The 21157-nt window shown below is 51.8% G+C and overlaps 5 protein-coding genes across 5 annotated transcripts; 2 read left to right on the top strand and 3 right to left on the bottom strand.

The window, feature by feature from the left end:
- Positions 1-1149: 1149 nt before the first annotated feature.
- On the bottom strand, positions 1150-4069 carry SNF7 (ESCRT-III subunit protein snf7). Its single transcript, XM_062943944.1, has 3 exons — positions 2727-4069; positions 2200-2658; positions 1150-2142 (listed from the first exon to the last, which is right to left on the bottom strand). The coding sequence occupies exons 1-3, from the start codon at positions 2908-2910 to the stop codon at positions 2057-2059; spliced, it is 729 nt and encodes a 242-aa protein (XP_062802714.1). The 5' UTR covers positions 2911-4069; the 3' UTR covers positions 1150-2056.
- Positions 3465-7379, top strand: QC764_202430 (uncharacterized protein). The gene is made up of 2 exons (XM_062943943.1): positions 3465-3639; positions 3702-7379. The coding sequence occupies exons 1-2, from the start codon at positions 3551-3553 to the stop codon at positions 4000-4002; spliced, it is 390 nt and encodes a 129-aa protein (XP_062802713.1). The 5' UTR covers positions 3465-3550; the 3' UTR covers positions 4003-7379.
- Positions 4549-7401, bottom strand: QC764_202420 (uncharacterized protein). The gene is made up of 3 exons (XM_062943942.1): positions 5261-7401; positions 5156-5203; positions 4549-5095 (listed from the first exon to the last, which is right to left on the bottom strand). The coding sequence occupies exons 1-3, from the start codon at positions 5390-5392 to the stop codon at positions 4901-4903; spliced, it is 375 nt and encodes a 124-aa protein (XP_062802712.1). The 5' UTR covers positions 5393-7401; the 3' UTR covers positions 4549-4900.
- Positions 7402-8388: 987 nt separating this feature from the next.
- On the top strand, positions 8389-10119 carry QC764_202410 (uncharacterized protein; the record flags this gene model as incomplete). The annotated part of the gene is made up of 4 exons (XM_062943941.1): positions 8389-8874; positions 8932-8989; positions 9043-9680; positions 9738-10119. The coding sequence occupies exons 1-4, from the start codon at positions 8723-8725 to the stop codon at positions 10117-10119; spliced, it is 1230 nt and encodes a 409-aa protein (XP_062802711.1). The 5' UTR covers positions 8389-8722.
- A 2594-nt stretch (positions 10120-12713) lies between these two features.
- Positions 12714-16091, bottom strand: QC764_202390 (uncharacterized protein; the record flags this gene model as incomplete). Its single annotated transcript, XM_062943940.1, has 1 exon — positions 12714-16091. One exon carries the CDS (start codon positions 16089-16091, stop codon positions 12714-12716), a length of 3378 nt encoding a protein of 1125 aa, XP_062802710.1.
- Between the last annotated feature and the right edge of the window lie 5066 nt (positions 16092-21157).

The following is a 21157-nucleotide window of genomic DNA, read 5'->3' as shown; positions in this document are numbered from 1 at the left end:
GCATGGCCAAAGAACAATGAGCGTTATTGGGATGATATTGGGCTTCAACAACCACCATCCCCTTATTCACTCCATCCCGATCCTCCCGGCTTGACACCTCTTCTGTTCCTGTCCCTGAACCACACATACGCACCCCTCAAAGTGTGGCAGCTGGTGGGGTGGTGAGCATGGCAGAGACGGGAGTCCCAGTGACAACCCCTCACCCCTCCAAACCGCGGGGAGCCCCAAGTATTTCGAACTTTCTCTCGCAGATCCAGAAAAAGCGCCAAAGGGTCTACCCGTGTGGCCGCCGTAGGTGTGTGATGGTGAAAAAGAATGGAGAGGTGTGGTGTCACTGGCGTGCTACGTGGTTATCTGCCTGTGGAAGAACCGCCATCTCTACCTCCTTGCCGCAGCTGGCCCGCCCTTCTTGTTCTTGTGTGGGGGATCCACAGATGCCAACGCATCAGCCAAAGAAATTTTTGGTTCGTTCTCATTCGCATGGCCTTCATGGCAAATGTTGCACTTGATTTGCTTCGATATTCTCATGAAAGGGATCGAAGACCTCACAGGGCTACACAATGAGGGAAATATCAAATCGCCCAACGATGCTGGCGAACGTCAACGGCGATGGGGTCGTCTGGTAGGCGTTGACATTCGTGGTTCGCTGTAGGATGCTAGTTATTGGACACCCTTGTCCGTGTTCCCCGCTAACATTTGATAGAGGAACGTTGGAATTGGTCCATCTTTTGTACCCCGGCCCGGCTGCCGCATGCAAGGGTCGTCGGCCGTCTCGGTCTGTGCTTCGATATTCACACCTGTCTCTGCTGATATCTCTGGTTTACGAATGGTGATTGCTATTCTGGAATAATTCATGGCTGGAAACATTGTCAAACCAAGCAAATATGTAGCGAGAATCATGCAATATCATTCCCGGTCCCCGATTCAAGACTCAAACCGCCCAACCCCGCGTTCAGCTTCAATAGCTTCAAGGGCATCCATGTCAATATCAAAAAGCCCAACCTCCCCGCGGTAACATGGTCTCCCTCTAGCGCCCGAAAGCCCAAGAAACAAAGCTTGTGATGATCGACGATAACCTCCAATGCTTCGCGGGGCATCTGTGAATGATCTTGAAGGTGATGGAAGAGCGCCATGTAAAATAAACTCAACTCAACACCTTATCTATCTATCGTATCTACCCCAAGCGCTTCCAGTTACCTCCCCCTCAAATCTCTTCATCTTGCCTGATAACCACCAAATACCTCTTCCGACACCCCAGAAAGATGGCAATCATAACCACAACCCCTCATCTTGAATATCCCCTCCATCCGCCAGAACCGTCGCAGAATCAACTCTCGGGTCCTGGGTCCCGGGTCCCAAAGCCAAGACATCAAAATCCAACAATAACAAAACAGCGGTGAGATCGACCCCTCATCGGTAAGGCTGTTCTCATGCATTAGACCCGTGATGAAATGCCCCACGGTTACCGGCATCTCGTGATGGGGAAATCTGTAAACAAAAGCAGACCAGATGATGCCATCATGAATTCCTCTTGGCCTGGGCGTGGGGAAAGGCTGAACCCGCGAGGCTGAGAACCCAGTCTCCAAGTCTCCAAACGCCAAGTGGGACATGATATCCCAAAAGTGAAGGATTTCAACAAAGCTTCATGCATGCAGCTTCTCCCTCCCCTATGTAGGTATGTTATGCAGTGCATCTGCCCTAGGAAGATTCCACGTGTGTGTATGTGTATGGAGCGTGCTGTGGTTGTGCTGTGTGAAGATATGTCTCCTATGCGACCCTCCCATTACCTACATCAAAATTCGTAAAACCTCAAAAACGCCAGTGCCATCAATCGCAACGAAAAACCAAACTCCAGGGACCGTCGTAAAGATGATATAATATCAAAAGCAAATCCACTTGTCTTCGTCCTTGGTCTCCCCCCTACCCGTCACACCAACTGCTCACTGTTGGAAGCCCTCCATACCGAATACAATGAGAAAAAGAAGTCGGTGCCTCGTGTATTCATTCCCCACGTCATATAGTGTTATACAGCATGTCATCATGCCAAACCCGAGACTTACATGGCCATCTCGGCCTTGAGTCTGTTGAGTTCCGCCTCTTCGTCGTCTTCGACCGCGGGCGCCTTGCCCTTGTTGTTCTTGACTGCAAGGGGGGGTTAGCGATGCAGGATTCATGCTTCAAGTTTACCAGTCAACTTACGTTCTCCGGTCGCCACGCTCGGCAGACGATCTGCGTGTACTGTGCCAGTCTCGAGCATTTTGTCCTCCAGATCCTTGGCCATGAGCTCGTCCAGCTCCGCATCCAATTCTCCGTCGTCGATGGACTGGCCAATGTTGACCGAGCCGATGGCAGCCGCGATTTCCTCGTTGAGCTGATTGTGCTCTTGGAGTTTTTCCCTATAACCACCATCAGTACCATCGCACAAAAATAGAAACCAAACTTTCGGTACGTACATGGCCTCGTCGACCTTCTCGGGCGTGAGCTTGCCGTGTATTGACTTCATGGCTTCGCTGGCTCTCTGCATCGCTTCGAACGTCTCCTTGTTGATGTTGGCGGACTCGATGGCATTAATCTGGGTTTCGAGGGTTCCGATGTGGTTCATTGTCTGTTCGAGGTTGCCCTCATAGACCTTCTTGCGTCGCAGGGCATTCTTGGCCGCTATCACACGAGCCGTCAGCGTCTCCCAGCTGGGCGATAAGCAAACAAAGCGCAGATAAAGGACTTACCAGTCTTGTTAGTGTTTACATGCTTCCTGGCCTCCTTCTCCTGCTCCTCGATCTGGCGGAGAATGTGGGCTTCCCTTTTCTGCAGCATCTCCAAGTTTGTCCGCAGATCCAAAATGACATTCTTGGGGGTATCCTTCCGCTTCTGCGCGGCACCACCACCGAACCAGCCCCAGATGCCCGACATGGCTGATTATCGCGAGTGAGAGATCGAAAAATCTAAGTATCTGGGATGGGATTCTCTGTGCGATGGAGGTGCAAAATAGCAAACGCGGTTGTGGACGAGTAGGTTTGAGTTTCGGTGTTGAGCGAGGGTCGGTGCAGGTGATCAACTTTGCCGATGACGCCTCAGCAACGTTTGGCGGGGTCACAGCCTAACGCCAGGCACCTCGCTTTCTCTCGAGACAGGGTCTGAAACGGAGCAAGTGAACGCGCAAGAACCAACGTAGGACTTGACAGGAAGAAGCGCTTCGTAGGATTATCGCTGGTTAGGGTGACGAATGCACGGTGAGGAGTTGTCTCTGGCAAGAACAAGGCTGCCTATCGAGATGCTTCCAGTGATGCAAGGCATTCCAACAATGTGACTGGCGATTGCGGCACGCGGATGCAAGGCCACCCCCATCCCGGACTTTACCCGGAGGTATCATGTGATCTTATCTGTCTGGGTGACTAAGCAGTCTCATGCTATCGTCCCATTCATTGACGTGAAGGCAGGAGTTTCTTGACAGTGCAATACTGCGGTATGAGTTCTCATTGAAAGCAGAAGATACTTTTGCCGTCAAATCTAATTCAAGAATGAACTATACACACTCTTTTTGGCTCACAACATGTCTTTTGGTCCGCTTCCCTCCCAACTGTGTCTGCTCTCCTCCCTGTCCCAAAAAGATATTGGTGATAAAGTGAGGTTCCTGGGATGGTGAGTGCTCTTGAAACTTGTCACCTTCAAATTTCAAGGAATGAAGCTGACGGTGGCTCCAGTGTAACATCCTATTCCACCGAGTCTGGCGTTTTGACCTTGCAATACAGAGGGTCTGAGGACAGACAACTCACTTTCGCCTCGGTCGATGTCAACCTCGTTCTGCAGAGTCTCAAGGCGGAACAAACACGCCTTGGCGAATGGGTGAATGTCATCGGATATGTCACCTCGACCGACAGCAAAAAGCTAGGCGACATGAATCCGGTGGTTGAGGTCCAAGCAACACTTCTTTGGTCGGCTGGTCCCCTCAACCTGGAAAAATACGAAGCGTCTGTACAGGCATTGGACGGTGAGGAGAGTTGAGTTAACGCCTAACAAGTGCCTCTCTCAGGACTCACTCATCGACTTTGGCGCACCCGCTGTTCGCAATTGTGGTGATATTTCCCGAGCTCACGATTACAGCCATTTCCGAATATACCTTCTTCGTGCCAGTACAACACTGATCAACAATATCAGACGGCGGTGCCGACAATGTGCTACAGCATATGTCGTAGGACGAGGTCTACTGGGAACTTACTGTCCGGAATTGGGGCCGGAATGACCGCAATGATGGCTGTGGATGCCTTCAAACCTGCATACGGCGCCGCTCTGCTCATCATCTGCTAATACTTGACGATGCCTGGGCTCTAATGAACTATGGGATCTGCACAAATCGGTTGCCTTGTGGTAACTGCTTCGGATTGGCTCGATGGAGGTCCCGGGCGATTGGACGTGTGAACGACCACACGGCTGCCATAAACGTCTCTTGGTGCGCGCCGCAACACCGCACAACAGAAGTCACAACATATCGCCTACGTTGTCTCAGGCGACTTTCATCGGGTCCCAGATGCACGAGGGAAACAAGCAATATTCCAATTGGAACGAGTGGAGGCTTTCGAATTTGGGCTAGCTCTCTCGGTTGCAGAATCCGACGCGCATCATGCACTGCAGTCATCCGCCGAAGATAGGAAAACGCCGTTCCATTGCCAGATGGCACGATATTGCTGGTCGACCAAATACTCTACAACCACCATAACACAACAATCGATATGGCACATGCACCTCAAACCGCCAACTTCAGTCACTCTGCTTCACCATTCGCCCCTCGTGGCTTGCTTCCCCACGTTCCACATTGATCCCTCTGCTACTGTCCCCTCATCAGGCATCCGAAACGATCTGAACCAAGCTACCTCGTGCCCGATAGTGGGTATCCCCCAAACTCTCATCGTCTGTCATCCCGATGGCTTCTGGGCTTTCTCCGTCTACTGGACGATTCACTGGTGCCGCCCGACTTCCCGAGTGATACAGGTGCGTGAAGAGGTCGCTTGAGGGATTTGCTCGAACTGCCGGCTGCTCGCGCTGCTGCCTGTTTCTCCCACAGCTGCTTTGACTTGACGCATATGTCGTCTATTTGCTCCTGGGGGCATTGTCAACGTTGGGGCTCGATCGGAGCTCTGGTGTGGAATCGACGGCTCACATCTGACAGGCAAGGTCCTGGTGTGGTGATCAAGAAGCCATCTTCACCCTGAAAGTTTGCACTCGTCAGCCTGTCGCAAACCTCACGGAAGGGCATTTTTCACACCTCTCGAGTAAAAGGCCTCACGCTCGCGTCGGGTCCGAGGTAATACTGAAGCTCCTGAGTGATGACCTTTTTGTGGATATCCAGATTGGGAATCCAGTATCTGTTCATCGATTCAGGCGGCGAAGACGACATCTTGGGCGACGGGAAATAATGATAATGTTGGGAAAAGGTACTGAGCTCCCTGTCATCGTCATTGTCAAAGCAACGGGGACTCTGGTGTCCTTATATGCTTGTGTTGAACCAAGTTCCTTGGCTGAGGTGGTCAGTTGAAGCACGGTTACGGTCGAGGAGGCTTGAGAAGAATGTCACTAAGTACAGTACCGCTTCCATCCTACTGTTCTTCTTGGTTCTAGCCATTCAGGGACATCCTTCTACAGGCTCGTGGAAGGCACAGTATTGCATGTACGGAATCTCCAAGGTGCCATTCTACTGGTTGCCCAGAGCTTGACCTCGTCCGCCTCACTTTTTTCTCGCCTCGTCTCACACCAAAACCACCACACACTTGCCCTTGAGGAGTTTTTCCTCGGTATTCTACCTCCTCCAGAAACACACATTGTGTTTCATTTGAATTAGTCCATATGATTCCGGGTCGGAGGGTGCCCATTTCAGCGCCATCATGCCAGGCGCTATGTCACCCTTGCTCTCATTCACGGTGCCCAGTGTCACGGATTGTCTGCAGCCCTATCAGCTTCGCAGTAGCTCAACCGATAAACGACACTGCGGTAATTGTGTATCATCGTCAGGTGCCGCCCGGCGGCAGAATCTCCCGGATGTCTCTTTTAGTTTCTGCACGAAATGCGATCTGCTGATCCGTCTCCCTGGTTCTTCGGAAAGATTGCCACACCCGGTTCTCGTGGCTCAAACCATGCTCTTGGCCCATGGCTTGTGGGTGCATCGAGATGATCTTCTCGTTTCATCGCATAGGTTATCGTCCACATCGACTTAGCGTTTGAGGCTGTCTGTTGATCCGGCGATAGGTTGCAATGAAGCTCGCCTTGTCCTCAAACCTCTGATCAGTGCTTCGGTCTAGAGCTTGTATCTCGGTGTTCATTTACGGCCGATCTTCTGTTTGATCCATGGTATTAATGTTCATGATATGCCTTTTCTTGGTCCTTGGCTTTTGTTTGGTTACTTATGCCGGGCGTGGATGCATGTTGTCAATAGCATTCGTATTACTGGATTACGGGCAGCCGTTCCTACATTAGCTGGTCAGCGCCCGGCGGGATACCAGCCTCATATCACCTCGCAGAGAACCACAGCAGCAGCACTTTCATCTTAAGCCTCAATGGACTTGACACAAACTGGGTTATACTTCCCGGGTGGTGGAGCCCAGGATGTCTTCAAAATATCACCGTATCCGCTCGCCGAAGGTTTGATCTCTCATGTTGATATTTGATCAGCTTTTTTTAGCTCTGAGAGTAAATACGAGGAGGCTACACCGCCCGAGATCTTTCTGCTTCTGGACAAGCAACTCCAGTAGGCGGCTGAAACTGACCGCAGAGCCGCGTCATTGTTCCCTCATAAACCTCATGAAAGAGATCTCTGAACCGATATTGGTTCCCTCCTTGGGCTTATTCCAACGAACATGAAGACATGTCTTGGACAATTTCCTGCACAATGGAAGGATTCCTGGAACAAAAGGCTGGTATTGGTTGGTCAGCCGCAAGCTGGCTGGCTGGCTGGCTGTAGGTATGATTGTACGCACATTGCATGGTGCATTGCATTGAGACAACAACCACTCACTTCCTGGGATCAGATGTGTGACTGGAAGGGAATATCAAGCCAAGGCGCATTTTTAGGGGCAGGATGAGGAATAACATGGGTGGGTTTGTGGATTGAGTTAGGAGAGCCGGATCCTGCGTATGTAATGGGCTTGCGTTAGGAGGGTATTGATCTGACGTATGTAGGACTGTGGGTTTTGGTTGTGGTGGGAATGTATGTTACGTATAGACCGGTCGAATATGTACCTACATTGCATAGGTGTGGGAAAGGGATTGATGAGAGCCAAAGTGGCGATAACTAGTTGAGATACGTGGTTCGAATGCTGGTATTTTACTTCTCCTTACTTGCACCTTAAACTGCGTTTTCAGGCTTATTTTTCTTTTTTCGATGAGGAATCCTACATGAAGCTACCTACTGTGACAAAGAATATGTTGGGGGCGGGGGGTTGAGCTGTAGGGGGTGATGTAGTCCATCAATTGCCGTATAGAGGAGCTCATGAGGGGGGGATCTTGGGCGTGGGTGTGGGTTTTGCCACTGTCAGCTCACCTGAGCTTGAGGAATAAAACAACACATCGTGCATTGCTTCATGTTTGGCGACAACAATGCTGGGGGGTGAAGTAAGGCTTTCTGAAGATCAGGGAGATGGGGAGGGAGTAGGGCGGGTGATTCGTTGATCTGTAAATCTTTTATCGGTTTTGGGATCTAAAGTAACAAGACCCCTTGTTTGTATCGGGCACAGGTGCTGAGTTAGGGGTGAAATATGCTGCATGGCTTGACTACGAATAGCCACATCCACAGGCCTAGGTATACAGCCTTGTTTAATGTCTGGTTTTAAGGAGAAGGATGCTACTGTTCGGGCATGGTGGTTGAGGCTTGGATCTGGATATGGGGGGCGATATCGCCAGCGAAGAGTGTGAAGATGAAGGAAGTAGCATCTTGTGATGAGATGTTGGGAGTGTGCAGCTTGATGGATCAAACATACCTAGGTAGGTGACCGGTTGTATCTTCTCTGATGTCAAATGTGAAGATTTGTATGTTTGCCGAACTTATTGTTACTGTCATGGTTGTTTTACCGTGCGGTTGCTTGAAGTGGCTGGGCAAACACAACAACAGATACGATCATCAATCATGAAAGTCTGTCCACATTTACTCACCTCATCTACCTGGTAGGCATTAGACCTCTTCGCATACTGCTAGAGCAGAACTTGTACAATAGCCCCCATATACACATGATATCAGACCGATCCTCCCCATGATCTCGTAACACTCAAGATCCCAGACATCATAAGGTACAGCCCTGTCTGCCCGCAATTGCCATATCTGATGCTTCCGGTCTTTGAGAAGGAGCGGGAGCATTTACTGGCATCATTGTTCTTTCCTCATAGGTATTTGCCCACTATTGCCGACCGGCTGAAAATTGAAAACGTCGGCCTACCGGTGTAAAGGATGTACCTGCCAGTTGAAGTCGAATCATTGCACGGTCAGCCAAACTCTGTTTGCCCTTTGTCTTCTGAAATTTAGGTTACCTGCTGCTGGAAACTTTCATCCCAACTAAACTCTTCTTCCTCTTCCTCGTCTCATCTTCTTTGAGGTCGGAATCGCGTGACAAACTTATTCTTTATACTCTTCCATCTCTTCCACACTTGTTCTTTATGCTCTCCATCATCCTCCTCCTCCTGCTCCTCCTCCTCTTCCTCTGCCTCCTCCTCTTCCTCTGCCTCCTCCTCTACCTATACGGTCATGGTGTCGTCGTCTAACACCATGGACGAGATGGAGAAGCCAGAGGAGTCGAGATTTATCTGCCAAACTTGCAAGGCTTCGTTCGATGACAAGCAGACGATGATCAATCACTGGAAGACGGAGTATGCGAAGGGAAACAGACACTACTTCTGGTTTGTCTATGGCTTCTTGTTTTCCCCGCTTGTCCCTAACCCTCTTTCTCTCAACAGCGAGAAATGTATGATGATGTTCCGCACCGAGGGTGCTGCCGAGATGCACTACAAGCAGGTAAGGACTCTGCTGACTGCCCGCGTTACTCTTAGCTAAGTCCCTAGATACAGTTCCACCAGATTGACCAGAAAATGGGTTGCCCCGGTTGCAAAACCACCTTTGTTCGCATGAGCGGCTTCGTGGATCACATCGAAAAGAACCGATGCAACACAATCTCCAATGCGAGATTCCACGAGGAGCGAGAGAAAGCCTTGAGATTTGCCCGCCAGCTTCAGATGGTGCCTGGTCAACATGAAAACAAGGTTGCCACTTTCACCGCTTGGAGCGGCAGTAACAAGGGTCCTGCCCATTACACCCAGTATCTTTCCACAACGGAGGACGAGACCGCGGGCGACACCCTCTCCTCTCTCCGTCCTCTGGTTGACAGCAGCCACAAGCCGGATCCCGTCGCCTTCCAGATGATGTCGCTTGGTCAGAAGGGCGATTTGCTGACTGGGCCGGGGAGCGACCATCCGGAACAGTCAAGTGAGGCTGGGGACATGAGGGTGCTCTTCCCGAGCTACACTGGTCCTGCCACCACCCCCGCTGTTGCTCCTGCGCGTCCCGCCCCCGCGCAAGCTCAAGGTTGGCGAGAGCCTGAGAAGAGACCAGTCTACGACAGACACGATCCTCGCAACCCCAATTGGGACCCCAAACAGTACTATAACCAGTATACCAGAAAGTATGGGTGTCCTAGGGAAAGGTGCATGTATGACTCGTCAAAACGGCCCAATTTAATAAGCTTATGTAGTGACGCTTTGTTTAGCAAGTCGTTCCCCACCAGCAATGGTCTCCGAAACCACATTCTAACACATCCGACCACTGGTTTCCAAGTGCAGTGCCCAGTGTGTTCCAAATGGTTCGACACAAACGCAGCACTGGCCCAGCATGCTGAGTCCGAGGGTAGCAAGTGCAAGATCCGCAAGTCGGAAGACTACGCCCGCTTTATGGGCCAGTTTACGGCTGGTATGGTGGATACAAAGTTGGGGTCGGCGGGTATGACTGTGTACACTGTGTCTGCCCAGGCCAAGAAGACCTTCGGTAACAAGAAGGATGGTGAGGAGGATAAGGGTGTTGATGGTTGGGGCAAGGAGAAGACCGAGGAGAAAGCTGAGAAGAAGAATGATGCTTTGGAGGGTCAGTGGTGATATCGTTGAGTGGGTTGATGGCTGGGAGGGGGCTCGCTGGTGAGTTTTATTGTTTGGCTTGGACTGTGAAAGACGTTTGCGTTGATTTGGTTTGGCTCTACAGTTGATCTTGGGATGCATGCTTGAGACTCGGGGAGGAGTGCTTATGATCTCATTAGGTCTATTAACTACTATCATCGGTAGCTATGCATAGCGAAGGCTCATAGATGATATTCTTAGATGTACGTAGTGCCTCAAGGCAATGCAGCGAGACTTTACTCAATTACTGTGTACGTTGAGTCTAGTAACTCCCACCAGGTTATGTTACTGCCGCCGTGATGAATATCTCCATCTTGTAGTTTTCCATGGCAACATGTCTATCACCAGTACAATTGCTTCCGCTCAAGACTGAAGGCCACGATTGTTTACATGTGATTTCTACCAGGAGTCACTCCTATCTCGATCATCTGATCAGCTCTACCACCAATCACATCAATCTGATACAGGATGAGAAATTGCTTGAAGGTTATGGTAATTTTCTTTGCTGGATGCTGATAACTGAATCACACCTTGCTGCCTGTCCCTGTCAGGGATGTTACCGTACCCGTGACTTTCCGGCGTGCCGGGGTCAGGTCCGGAAGCAGCGCGGCTGTAGGTATCAGGGAGTGAGAATGTAGAGTGGTGATGTCAATGACTTTGGTAGGGAGTTGTAGCTTTGATGTCGTGCTCCCTTATTTTTCGCGGCTGCTATATGAGTACTACAGTTGATGACTGAACATGGCTTTTTGTGTGGTTTGGCTCGTGGTGTATACCGCAAATGTTGGGTACCCTAGTTAGGTAGGGTGGAATACGGCGGGCTGTGTGAGAGTCGATGACAATGGAAGTTGATCATCACCACATACCTTCCAATTGTCATTGACTCGCGACAATGGGCCAGGCACCTACTGAGATTATTCTGGGGGGCAAATGCTACAAATGGGTTTTGGCAGAGAGTCGAGTGTCGTAGTTGAGTTTTGTGGATCTCAGAGGTAAGGTAGAGAGGTATATTTCCAAGTTACCTGAAGGCATTTCAGTTTCATCATGGCTTGCCCTCCCCACCCCCCGGCCCCGGAGGATTTCCTACCACAATATCACAGAAAACATCTACGAGCATATTGAATAAAAGGTGGGTTGGGTCGGGGGGTGCATGTTCAACAGCGGATTAGAATGGGTGTAGGTATCGTAGAGTAACAGCAGCAGCGTGAGCCGCTCAACGAGTATATAATGATGCTTATGCTATGCAGCTGACTTCCCCCAAACAAACAGCCTCCTTCCATAATCCTTGTGATGTAGTACCCCAACGTAGTATGAACCCATGAAATAACAAGTTTGCCTCTCTCCCACAACACATATACACACAAATGGTCAACCCCAATGTTTGTAAACCCTTCTTTTCATTGTTTGTTTGTCCCATCCATGCCCTGATAGTTATGACCTTCCTCAAAATGCATGTCCCTATGAATCTTTTGGGAATGCTGATGAGAACTTGTAAGAAACAGGGAAAAAAAAAAGAATGAATGAAGTTCGTGCGCTGACTAGCAGCTAGAAGGAAAATGATTTCACAATTCCCAGAGATTACACACACCCCCTTGCCCTTATGGAAACCATGCCATATCCCTTGCCCTCGGTCATAATCATGAATCCAAAAACCCGTGCTACCTCTTCTGTTCCAGCTGCGTAGCACACAACAAACACCCTTATAACAACCCAAGCCCACTCGAGGTTATACTCCCAGACGAAATCCCGCAAAGCAAAATAGCAACCACCATCACCAAAAAAAAAAACAAAAAACCTCCGTCCAAATATGTTTGTTCATCTCTTGGCTTTCATCTTCTCTTTGAATTTCCTCTATGTAATGTACAAAAAAAAACCACAAACACCACCTAAGCTAGCCACCCACCCACCCAAACCAACCCCCGTTCCTCAAAAGGTTTTTGCGCCGCCAAAGTTCAAAATCATGTTTGTCACATATGCCTCCTCCTCCCCTTTCCCAATTTCCCTATCTTCCAAAATATGCTTTGGTATCATGCTTGGTATCAAAAGAAAAAAACAAAAGAAAAAGAGAAAAACAATAAATCTGAATAAAACCCCCAGTCCCATTTTGTAACCCATGCGTCTCCAGGACATTCATCAAATATTTTGTTTGTGTCAAACGGGTATTGTTTATACACAAAACATACATGCAAATATTTCCCTCCCCCCAGTCCCGTGCAAACCCCTGCTCCTGTGAATTGATGATTCCTCCCTTGGCCCAAAAGTGTTCACATGTTAGACCATTCCTCCTCCAGGGGGAAGAGCACACATGAAAAAAGAAGTTGAAGAAAAATAAACACAATGCTGTCAAGACAGCTATCTCCAACCCCAACACTGTTTATCCATGATACATGATATGAGCCACCGGGTATTTCATAATAGATTCAACCTGAACAGAAAACAGAAATGTGCGGAAAAATGATGAAAACAGCGGCTCAGATGGCTGTGCCAGAAGGAAAACCCGTTCAAATCTGTTATTGATACAAGGGGGCAGTGGAAAGTCCAGCTTTTTTTTTGTTGCTGTAGGGTGTGTGCAAGGGCTCTCAGGAACGGCCACTGTCCATGCTTGACTTGGGGCTCGTGTTGGATTGGTTGAAGACGTTCCTGCCAATATTCTTGAGTCTGTTCCCGTTCTTGGGGGCCTCTTCCTGATAATCAGCCATGAACACCTCCACGGGACCCTTGCGAATCTTGACGAAGAGAGTGGAGAACAGGAATTGTTCGCCTTCCTTGTTCAGGAGTGGGATTGTGCGGTAGCCTTGCTTGAGGTTGGAAAGCTTGGCAGTGTAGGTTGCGAGAGGAGGAGACTTGTCATTGTAACCCTTGGATTCGGCCTGCTTGACCTTGAATCTCACAAAGATCAAGTCCGGGTATTTGGTGGTGAGGTCGAACGAGCAGGACATGTTGAACTCGGGATTGAAGCCATTGTCGCGAACAAACTTGGAGCGGTAGGTGCGCTTCGACTCTTCGACGGTAACGTTGGAGACGGCATTGTTCTTGTTTCTCTTGTCGTCGGCAAGGAAGACTTCAACCTCGACGTAGGGATCCAACGTCCGTTTCTCTCCGAGATTGAGCGGCCTCATCAACTGCTGGGCTGAAATAACATCAATATCAAAGGAAACCCTCTTGCGCGGCCGTTTGCCCACGCATTCATCAGCGGTCAAGTTAGGCATGAGCTGGATCTGACGCCCCTCTAATGGCTTCAAAACATAACCTGACTGGTCTGTTCCGCCAGCAAACATGGCCTGGTTCAGCTGCATGCCGAGGTCAAATGTCTGCCAGTTGAGCGCTGCCATCTGCACTCCGCGTTTCCAGTAGATCAGTGGGTCGAAGTTGCTGGATGTGATGCGCCCACCATTGGGATAAACCCGCATCAGGTGCCGCATATTATGGCGGTAGAGCGCCTGCTTCGATGGGCCAGGTTGGTTCTTCTCCGCAAACGTCTTCTCTTTGAACGAGAAGATGTGGTTGAATGACTTGGCCTCTTGAGTGTCGAAGCCGTCGAATTGGATACCGACACAGTAAACTCCGAGCGCGCCGAGCACCGGGCTGATCTTACTGTTGACCACCTTTCTTGCCGAATCCTTTTCGCTCTCGCTGTCGCACTCGCTGGGGCTGCTGCTGGGCGTGTCGTGAACCTTGCCCTCGGTAATGGTGTTGATGCGGTTGGTGCGGGCCATCGCTGTGGGACTCAGGAGGGGACTGGATGGGACCGGTCCGTTGTCTGGCAGTGGGCGTTGGAAAGGCGAAGGCATGCTGTTGCCGCGTCTACGACCAACCCGCTCCACGGGGTCGGGCTGTTGCGGCTTCTTGACCTTGATGAGGATACGCTCCAGTAAATCTGACGGGGTTGGGAGGCGATCAGTGAAGGACTCGAGAGGCTTCTGCACCAGCTTGTCACCAAAGATCTCGATCATGATCTTGGCCATGTTGACCTGCGTCGCTTGGCTGCACCGCACCTCCAGGGAGATCCAGAGAGGAAACCGAGACTTGACAAAGGCGTACTTGTTGATGGTCTTGATGACCTCGAGAAAGGAGATGCGCGTGGTCATCGTATGACCATGCGAGACGACGGGCTGATCATCAGCACCATCCCAGCAATCGACCTCGACACATCGGCAACCTCCCATCAGTGCAGAGATGTAGCCCTCTACGCTAGAGGTGCCTGCTACTTGACGACCGAGCAAGTAGGTGTTGTGGGAGCTGGAAATGTAGTACTCGTTGATTGGTCTGTTCAGGTCGTACTTTGGTGGTGCTTTGGGAATGACGGCATTGGAAGAAGAGGAAAGATAACTGGCAAACGCGGCCTCTGACATGATAAGACCTGCATCACCCTGAGACTCGGCATCCTTCGCTTTGCCCCTGCGCGCAAAGCGAGCGAATGTGGCCTCCCAAGTTGCCAAGTCCTCGTCGACATTCTCACACTGCACAAGTCGCAAGAACTGCAAGAACTCGGGCTTGGTCATACCACTCTCCTGACTCGCGGTGTGTTCTTGATATACGCGGCGGATGTCTTCTCGCGCCTTCATCATTCGTACAAATTCAAGAAATTCATCAAAGTTGAGGCCAGGGTTGCTGCTCTGGGAGTACGACAGGGGCTTGCCCTTGATAGTGTTGAAGATTTTCCGCAGTGAGTCGGTAGACGCATGAATGTGCAGGTTTCGGCACACACGTTCAACATCGGCAAATTCGATTTGTTCGGCCTCCTTGGAACGCACCGTACCGAACCGCTTTTCCATCTCCCGGTCCCAATAAACACGAACAGCATCGTCATTGAAAGCCATAAGGCTGGCCGCAAAATCTTGCCGGTACTGGGAGAAGGCTCCAAGTGTCTGGGTCCAGTCATAGAAGGCCTTGTCTGTGTCGGTGATGAGGTGTAGCCACTTTGTTACCCCTGGCTTCCCTGAAACCGCATACATCAAGGAGAAGAACCTGGGCCTGTCCTTTTCTTCGAGTTTCGCATCGAGCAAGTACTGTCCAATGTCTCCCGCCATGCGAATCTCCTTGATATCGTCGACATAAACACACTTGGATGCCTTGGTCCGATCCCACCAGATTTTGGCCGAATCGGGGTCCAGAGTCAGAACGATACGCTTTCGGTTGTTCTTTTTGGTGATTTTCGTCAGTGGTGTCCCTTGGCGGAGGGAGAGCGGAACGGAGCCAAAACTCGCGGCCAATGGTGTTGAAGCAAGAGGGCTTGGTTCTCGGATGGCCCCATCACCGCCAAATACTTCATCGACGCCCACGAGTACCACATCATCATCTGAATCAGTCTCGAAGGGACTGATATTGTCATAGGGGGTGCCGGGATTGCTCATACTGCCCCTCCTTCGCATGACACCGGGACCAACGCTCCCATCCCGGCTCCTTGGATGGGTTGAGGAACCCCTTCGAGGGAACAGGCCATTGGCCCTATTACGAAGCGAGCTCGAGGTTCGACGGATCAGGCTCATCGACTTGCTAGCCTCAGCCATGGCCGTTGTGCTTCCAAGGGGGCTCTTCAGGGTGCTGCCGAGTGAGGTGTTGCTGGTTCTTCGAGACAGTGTGGTGGTAGTCTGGTCGGGCTGCTTCGAGACAATGGCCTCCGGAAGCTGCAAAGGGGTGACGAGCTCAAGCCCCTTTTCCTGCCCCGGCTCCAGCGAGTCTGGTGAGCCCTGTAGGGAGCTGGCCGTCGTGAGACTGGCAACAGCCTCCATAGACTGGGTTGGCGAGCCATGTTGCGAGCTTGGCCACATGGTGGAGGCGGACGAGTTGCTGACTGCTGATGGTGGTATAACGACGAGCTGGGCATGTGATGGAGGGACCAGGTCCGTCCGGACCTGGCTGGGGCGTGAAGAACGCCTGCTCTGGAGGAGATCGGGAGTCATGGGAGAAGAGGTGGAGGGCAGTAATGGACGCGGTGAATCGGTAGAGACGGACATGATTTCGACGATTGTTGCAAGATAGAAAAGACTCCGGGGAAATAGACAGGCACTAGGAAAGGGAGCAGCCGCTTTGCCGACCCAAAGGCGTGGACGTGGAGACGAAGAGGGCCACGGTACAGGCAAGGAAAGATCTTGGAGGACTATCTGAAATGGGAAGCCTTTGGTCGCATCTTTCTTCGAGTGGTATGGTGCTTGTGATGTGTGTTGATGCCAATGGCTAGAAATGCGGGGAAGATATAGATATACGGACCAGTCGACTCCGGGGAGGGGGTGTCGTTCTTGAAGTATAAAGGAATGGACGGCCAGGGGCCCAGGACTGAGTGGTTGTATGGGTGTGAGAAGATGCAAGGCGATGGAAGATCCAGTCCCACGCGCAATCAGCAAAGAGCAGCGAGGCGCACCCGAACCAGTCGTGAGTGGTCGCTGTAAGTGATGTACCTGCGGTATCTGTGGGTACCAGGTACGGGGAACAAGACCTAGGTACCTTCACACAGCATGTACGACCCAGGTCGAGTGCTTCTTGGGGGGTGGATGGGGCGGGAGTGGCCCGTGTGTGCGAGAGCCTGTCTTGCGTTGTGAAGCCCGGGTTGGCGAGGTGGCAGTCGTATGCAAGTGTCTCTATTGGGACGTTTCCTGGAGAGTCGCAGCTTTGGAGGGGGGGGGACCTTGGTGGTCCACACTGACAAGACCTGCTTCAAACACAGCTTATTACAAGCAGCAGCAGTCCAAAAAGATGAATGCCGACCGCACTGCAGCAGACACAGGTCCTCCTCAGCAACCCTATAGCAGCGCCCACTTCCCGTGCTCGTCTCCTGGTGGGATTGCGGGTCCGTAAGTGCTGGGCAGAGGTTGGGAACTTGGGGGAGAGACGAGGAGTGAATTCCGTGTGTAGCTTGGCGAATGCGCCAGACCAGCCGAGCAGCGCTATTGCTGGGTGAGGTATGCGGTTTCGCTTGTGGCGCGCGTGCAGCGTCGAGAAAAAGAGGTGAGACCAAAAAACCACACAAAAATTGCCCGACACTTTGTCCTGGAGGTACCGCAGCTCTCAGCCCAGGAGCAGGCCAAGGTGGTCGTCGGGAATGGCTGATCAGTCGAGGACGCGGGTAGCAGCAGAACAATGGCTCGAGGTCTGCTGCGGCAGGACAGGCAGTATAAGGTAGGCAGTTGGCAGTGGGTGTGTGCTCGTGTACCGGCGTGGTTAGATGTCGTATGGTGAGTAACCTGGAAGTTGAGGTTAACCTAAAGGTGGTTTCAGGTTTTGGAGAGTTTGATTTGTGTCCGTCTGTCGAGTTCGAGGGCGCGCAGCCAAAACTTTATTTCAAGGCCGTGGACCTGTGGTAGGGTGGGGGATGTGGGTGAGCTGGAGTGGGTGGGCGTTGGCTCTTTTGTTGCTGCGTTCCAGAAGGCAATGCCCGGAAATTATTAGTTCGAGTGACGGCGCAGAAGCCATGGCACGGTCAGGGCAAGGGAGCAAAGCAGGAGAAGCAACAGCAGGAGCTGCAAAAACTTGTATGGGGAAATGGGAAATAGACGGTGACTGTTCCCTTCTGATGGAGTGAAAATTGTGTCATCCAAGCTGCAAGTACATTGTACCTTCCTCGCGGTAAGCGCTCCAGGGACCAGGACCGGGCACCAGCAACAGCATCCTTGGACCATGAACCTCGAGCAGGGAACCCAATCTACGGAAACACGGCTACAAAACCCAGCTGTCTGAACAAGCCCTTGGCGGGAGGCGATGGCAGCGGATTCCTACGGTAGTAAGTGTAAGATACTTGTTACTTGCTCTTGTTGGGTTGTTGTTGGACCACGAGCCGGAAACAGCACAGTGTGTCTTGTTATTACCTAACAGATGTAGCTCTATTCAGAGCAACGAACTCGCTCGAAGACAAACGCTGTTTGCAAGTCAAAAGGACTCCGGATTGCTGATAATATGAAAAGACAAATCTGCAAAAGATACCGAGAATAATACATTGGATCCAGTGAGATAGGTCGAGTTGTTCTGAAGCATGGGGGTAGGTTGCAACTGTGGTCACTCACTGGCCTGCAAATTTTGATGGGCACCATTGCCTTAGCGCTAGTGTTCGCGGAGCAAAAGCTGGTACAAGTACCGGTACAAAGTACACCGTCTCGTTTTCAAGCCCTACGAAACAGCCGACCTCCGAAAACACCGTCGTCGTCGACTCTCCCCAGTACAACTTCAGGTCCCCACGGCCGTATTTCTCGGTGATTCGCTGGCGTTCGCTGGGAGAACGGACGGATGTGGAAGGGATGAGATCATGGAACAGGTTGGAAAATCAACCCCCAAAGAAAACGGGGCTCGCAAAACCACCCGCAACCCGCAACCCCGCAGCTTTCTACGAACCAAACCACCGAACGCGACTGACACGGTGCCCTCGCATCAAGCCTTCCTCTTTCGGATTTGCTCGAGTGGATGCCCCGGTGCAAGCAGGACCGACCAACCAAACGTCAGTCATACGCCACTCTGAGGACAAAATAAACTTTCTGCCGCCATCACCATAATTATCAGATGGCGGGGCACCTCCGGTTGTATGGCCCGTTTTGGATCCATTGACATACGAATGGAGCCTCGTGCCATGGTGATGATATTAATGCTGACCTTTTGTTGCAGGCGCAGTCTGACATGAAAGTGAAGCCGTTGCCGGTTGCCGTCGTTGCCCTTCTGAAATGGGAAGACACTGCAGACGATCCAACAACACACAGTTCGGACGGCGGGTTCACACTTGTGCTGCCCTGCAACCTCTCCCTGACGGGATGGAGATGTCATTCATCGCCCGAATCATCTGATGAGGTTGCCGTTTGATTTTTCGCAGCGGTCGTTTCTCGTTTTCAACGCTTGATTCTACGACTATGGTATGGAATCACACATATCAATTCAGGTGCGGCACCGGCACAGGTACAGGTACAAAACGCTGATGCTCCCGGCGGACAGGGACAGAAAAGCGGATCCGAGCGGTTGGGTGGTTGCCAAACAGCTGCAGCCCTTGAAGCTGCCCCTGTCGTGCCCAGCCCCACCCAACGATATCGTCCACATGGCTCCAGCTTGGAGCCTTGGACTGCCCCTCATTCCAACCTCATTGGCCTTTTTGGCTGAAGCCTGTCCCGCAACGACGGCGGCGAGCCACTTGCAGCCACAGAGCACACGTTGTCCTCCTAGCCTCTCTGCCTCTGCCTCTCTCCGGAGCCGGATAGCCGTCCGCCGAGAGCAGCAAAGGTAACCATCGACCGAGGCCACTTGGATGGGAAACGGGATGCGGTCAGAGGGATCGCCCTCACCGGTACCACCTGAAGCCCTGCTTATGCCCTCGAGCACCTCTGAGCCTGTTGCTGATGCTGAGAGCAGAAAGCAACCCTCGACCCGACAACTGTTGACCGCCGGCACTGACGAGCACATGGCACATGGCAAAACGCCCGAGATTTCACTCATCCAGTGTTGGGGGAGCCACCGCTAGTTCAGCTGGGAGCATGGTGCACCGAGTCCGGCAAGTCGGCAGCCTTCGATCGATCCAACTTCCAACAACCAACCCTTCTCAAAAGCGAATGCGCTGTAGCCTGTGCCGCATGGAGAGGCCTCTCCGTCTACAACCCAAGAGGCTATTTCTTGGCGCTTCTACTGACTCCGTTCCTAACCCCTCCGTAGCGTAGCTGCAGCCAGGTATGATTTTGCTCGCTGTTGCGATCTGAGGCACGCTGTGGGTGATCTTCATACCAGGGCGTTGCCCGGCCTTCGCCCTGAATCTCACACCTCACCTACATGCACACCTTAATGGCATATGCACCCATACGGTGTACAATATGCACAAAATATCGAGGCGCTACACTAGGGGGTCGCTGCAGGATCACTGCCCTGGGCCATGCGAGCGGGCGCAGAGCCTCGGTTTCGATCTCGTTTTACGAAGCACCTCACCGACCTCCCCGAAGAGGAGGTGCCCAAGAACTCCATTGCTGCTCTGATGCCAAGCATGCCCGCGACAGAGTCGCGCCGATAATAGCAATACGAATGCATGGGTGCTGACAGGCGCCTTTGTTCTAGTAAATCGCTTTCACGGCGCGGATAGAGACCCCCAACCCACTGGCGGCGGCAGACGAATTGGCAGCAAACACACAACATGGCATTATTTCGGGATATGGCAGCAACGACACCTAACAGCCATCTCAAACATGCCCAGGCTGACGATCAACGTTTTGATCATCTCTCGGACGGCCACGCTCTCGTCCGTCAAAGAAAAGAACCAGTCCAAGATCCATTCCCGCCGTGCTGTCCCCGCAGCTTGATTGGGTACCTGGATTGCGCTGAACCAGTTGAATGCCCTCAATTCGTGCTCGGCATAATAGCGGGTCGCCCGAATCATGTCACGGGGCCAAAAATCTTAGCCTTGGGCGCCATTTTCCTTCTCGCTTCAAGCGATAAAGTCCCTGCCGCTGGTCAGGGACCAGATCTAACCCATCCCAATGACATCGTTTCTTCTGCCCTCTTTGTGATACCACCTTGCCAGCCCAGCCCGCCCGCCCCCCGCCTTCCCGGCAGAGCTCTTTCTAGCAAGCCGAATCACCCGGCACCACGCAGTCGACCAGCTGTTTGGGGCATTACCGACGTCGTCGTGCGGCCAGACGACACCTTCTGGAAAAGAAACGTCGCGGGTCACCAGCAACAGCGCCAGCGGCCAACATGTCTGTAGTGTAGGCCGGTCGATGGCGCTAGTGGGAGAACCCGCGATATCAAAATGGACTATGATGGCGTGATGGCTGGCGGCGTAGGTACTGACAATTGGGTGCAACATCGACTTCTGATGAAAACGCACATATACTATTTTTTTTTTTTTGCAATGTCCGGCGACACGCACATTGTCTGGGAATATGCCAATACTATTCCCTGAGTCGCCATCCTATTCGACTGGTCATTTTCTTCCGGAGGCAGCCAAACAAGATGAAATGATCCGATAATCTGCCGCCTTGCCTTGCTCCGTACCTCCCCCGGACTGTCAAAAAGTTGAAACGGTAGCGCAGGAAGGAATTGATGGCTTGATGTGCAGATCAGCGATGGA

Source organism: Podospora pseudoanserina, chromosome 2 (genome assembly GCF_035222485.1).
Source record: "Podospora pseudoanserina strain CBS 124.78 chromosome 2, whole genome shotgun sequence".
NCBI classification, from domain to species: Eukaryota; Fungi; Ascomycota; class Sordariomycetes; order Sordariales; family Podosporaceae; genus Podospora; species Podospora pseudoanserina.
The sequence above is the reverse complement of the archived record's forward strand: the minus strand, read 5'-3'. Positions and strand labels throughout refer to the sequence as shown.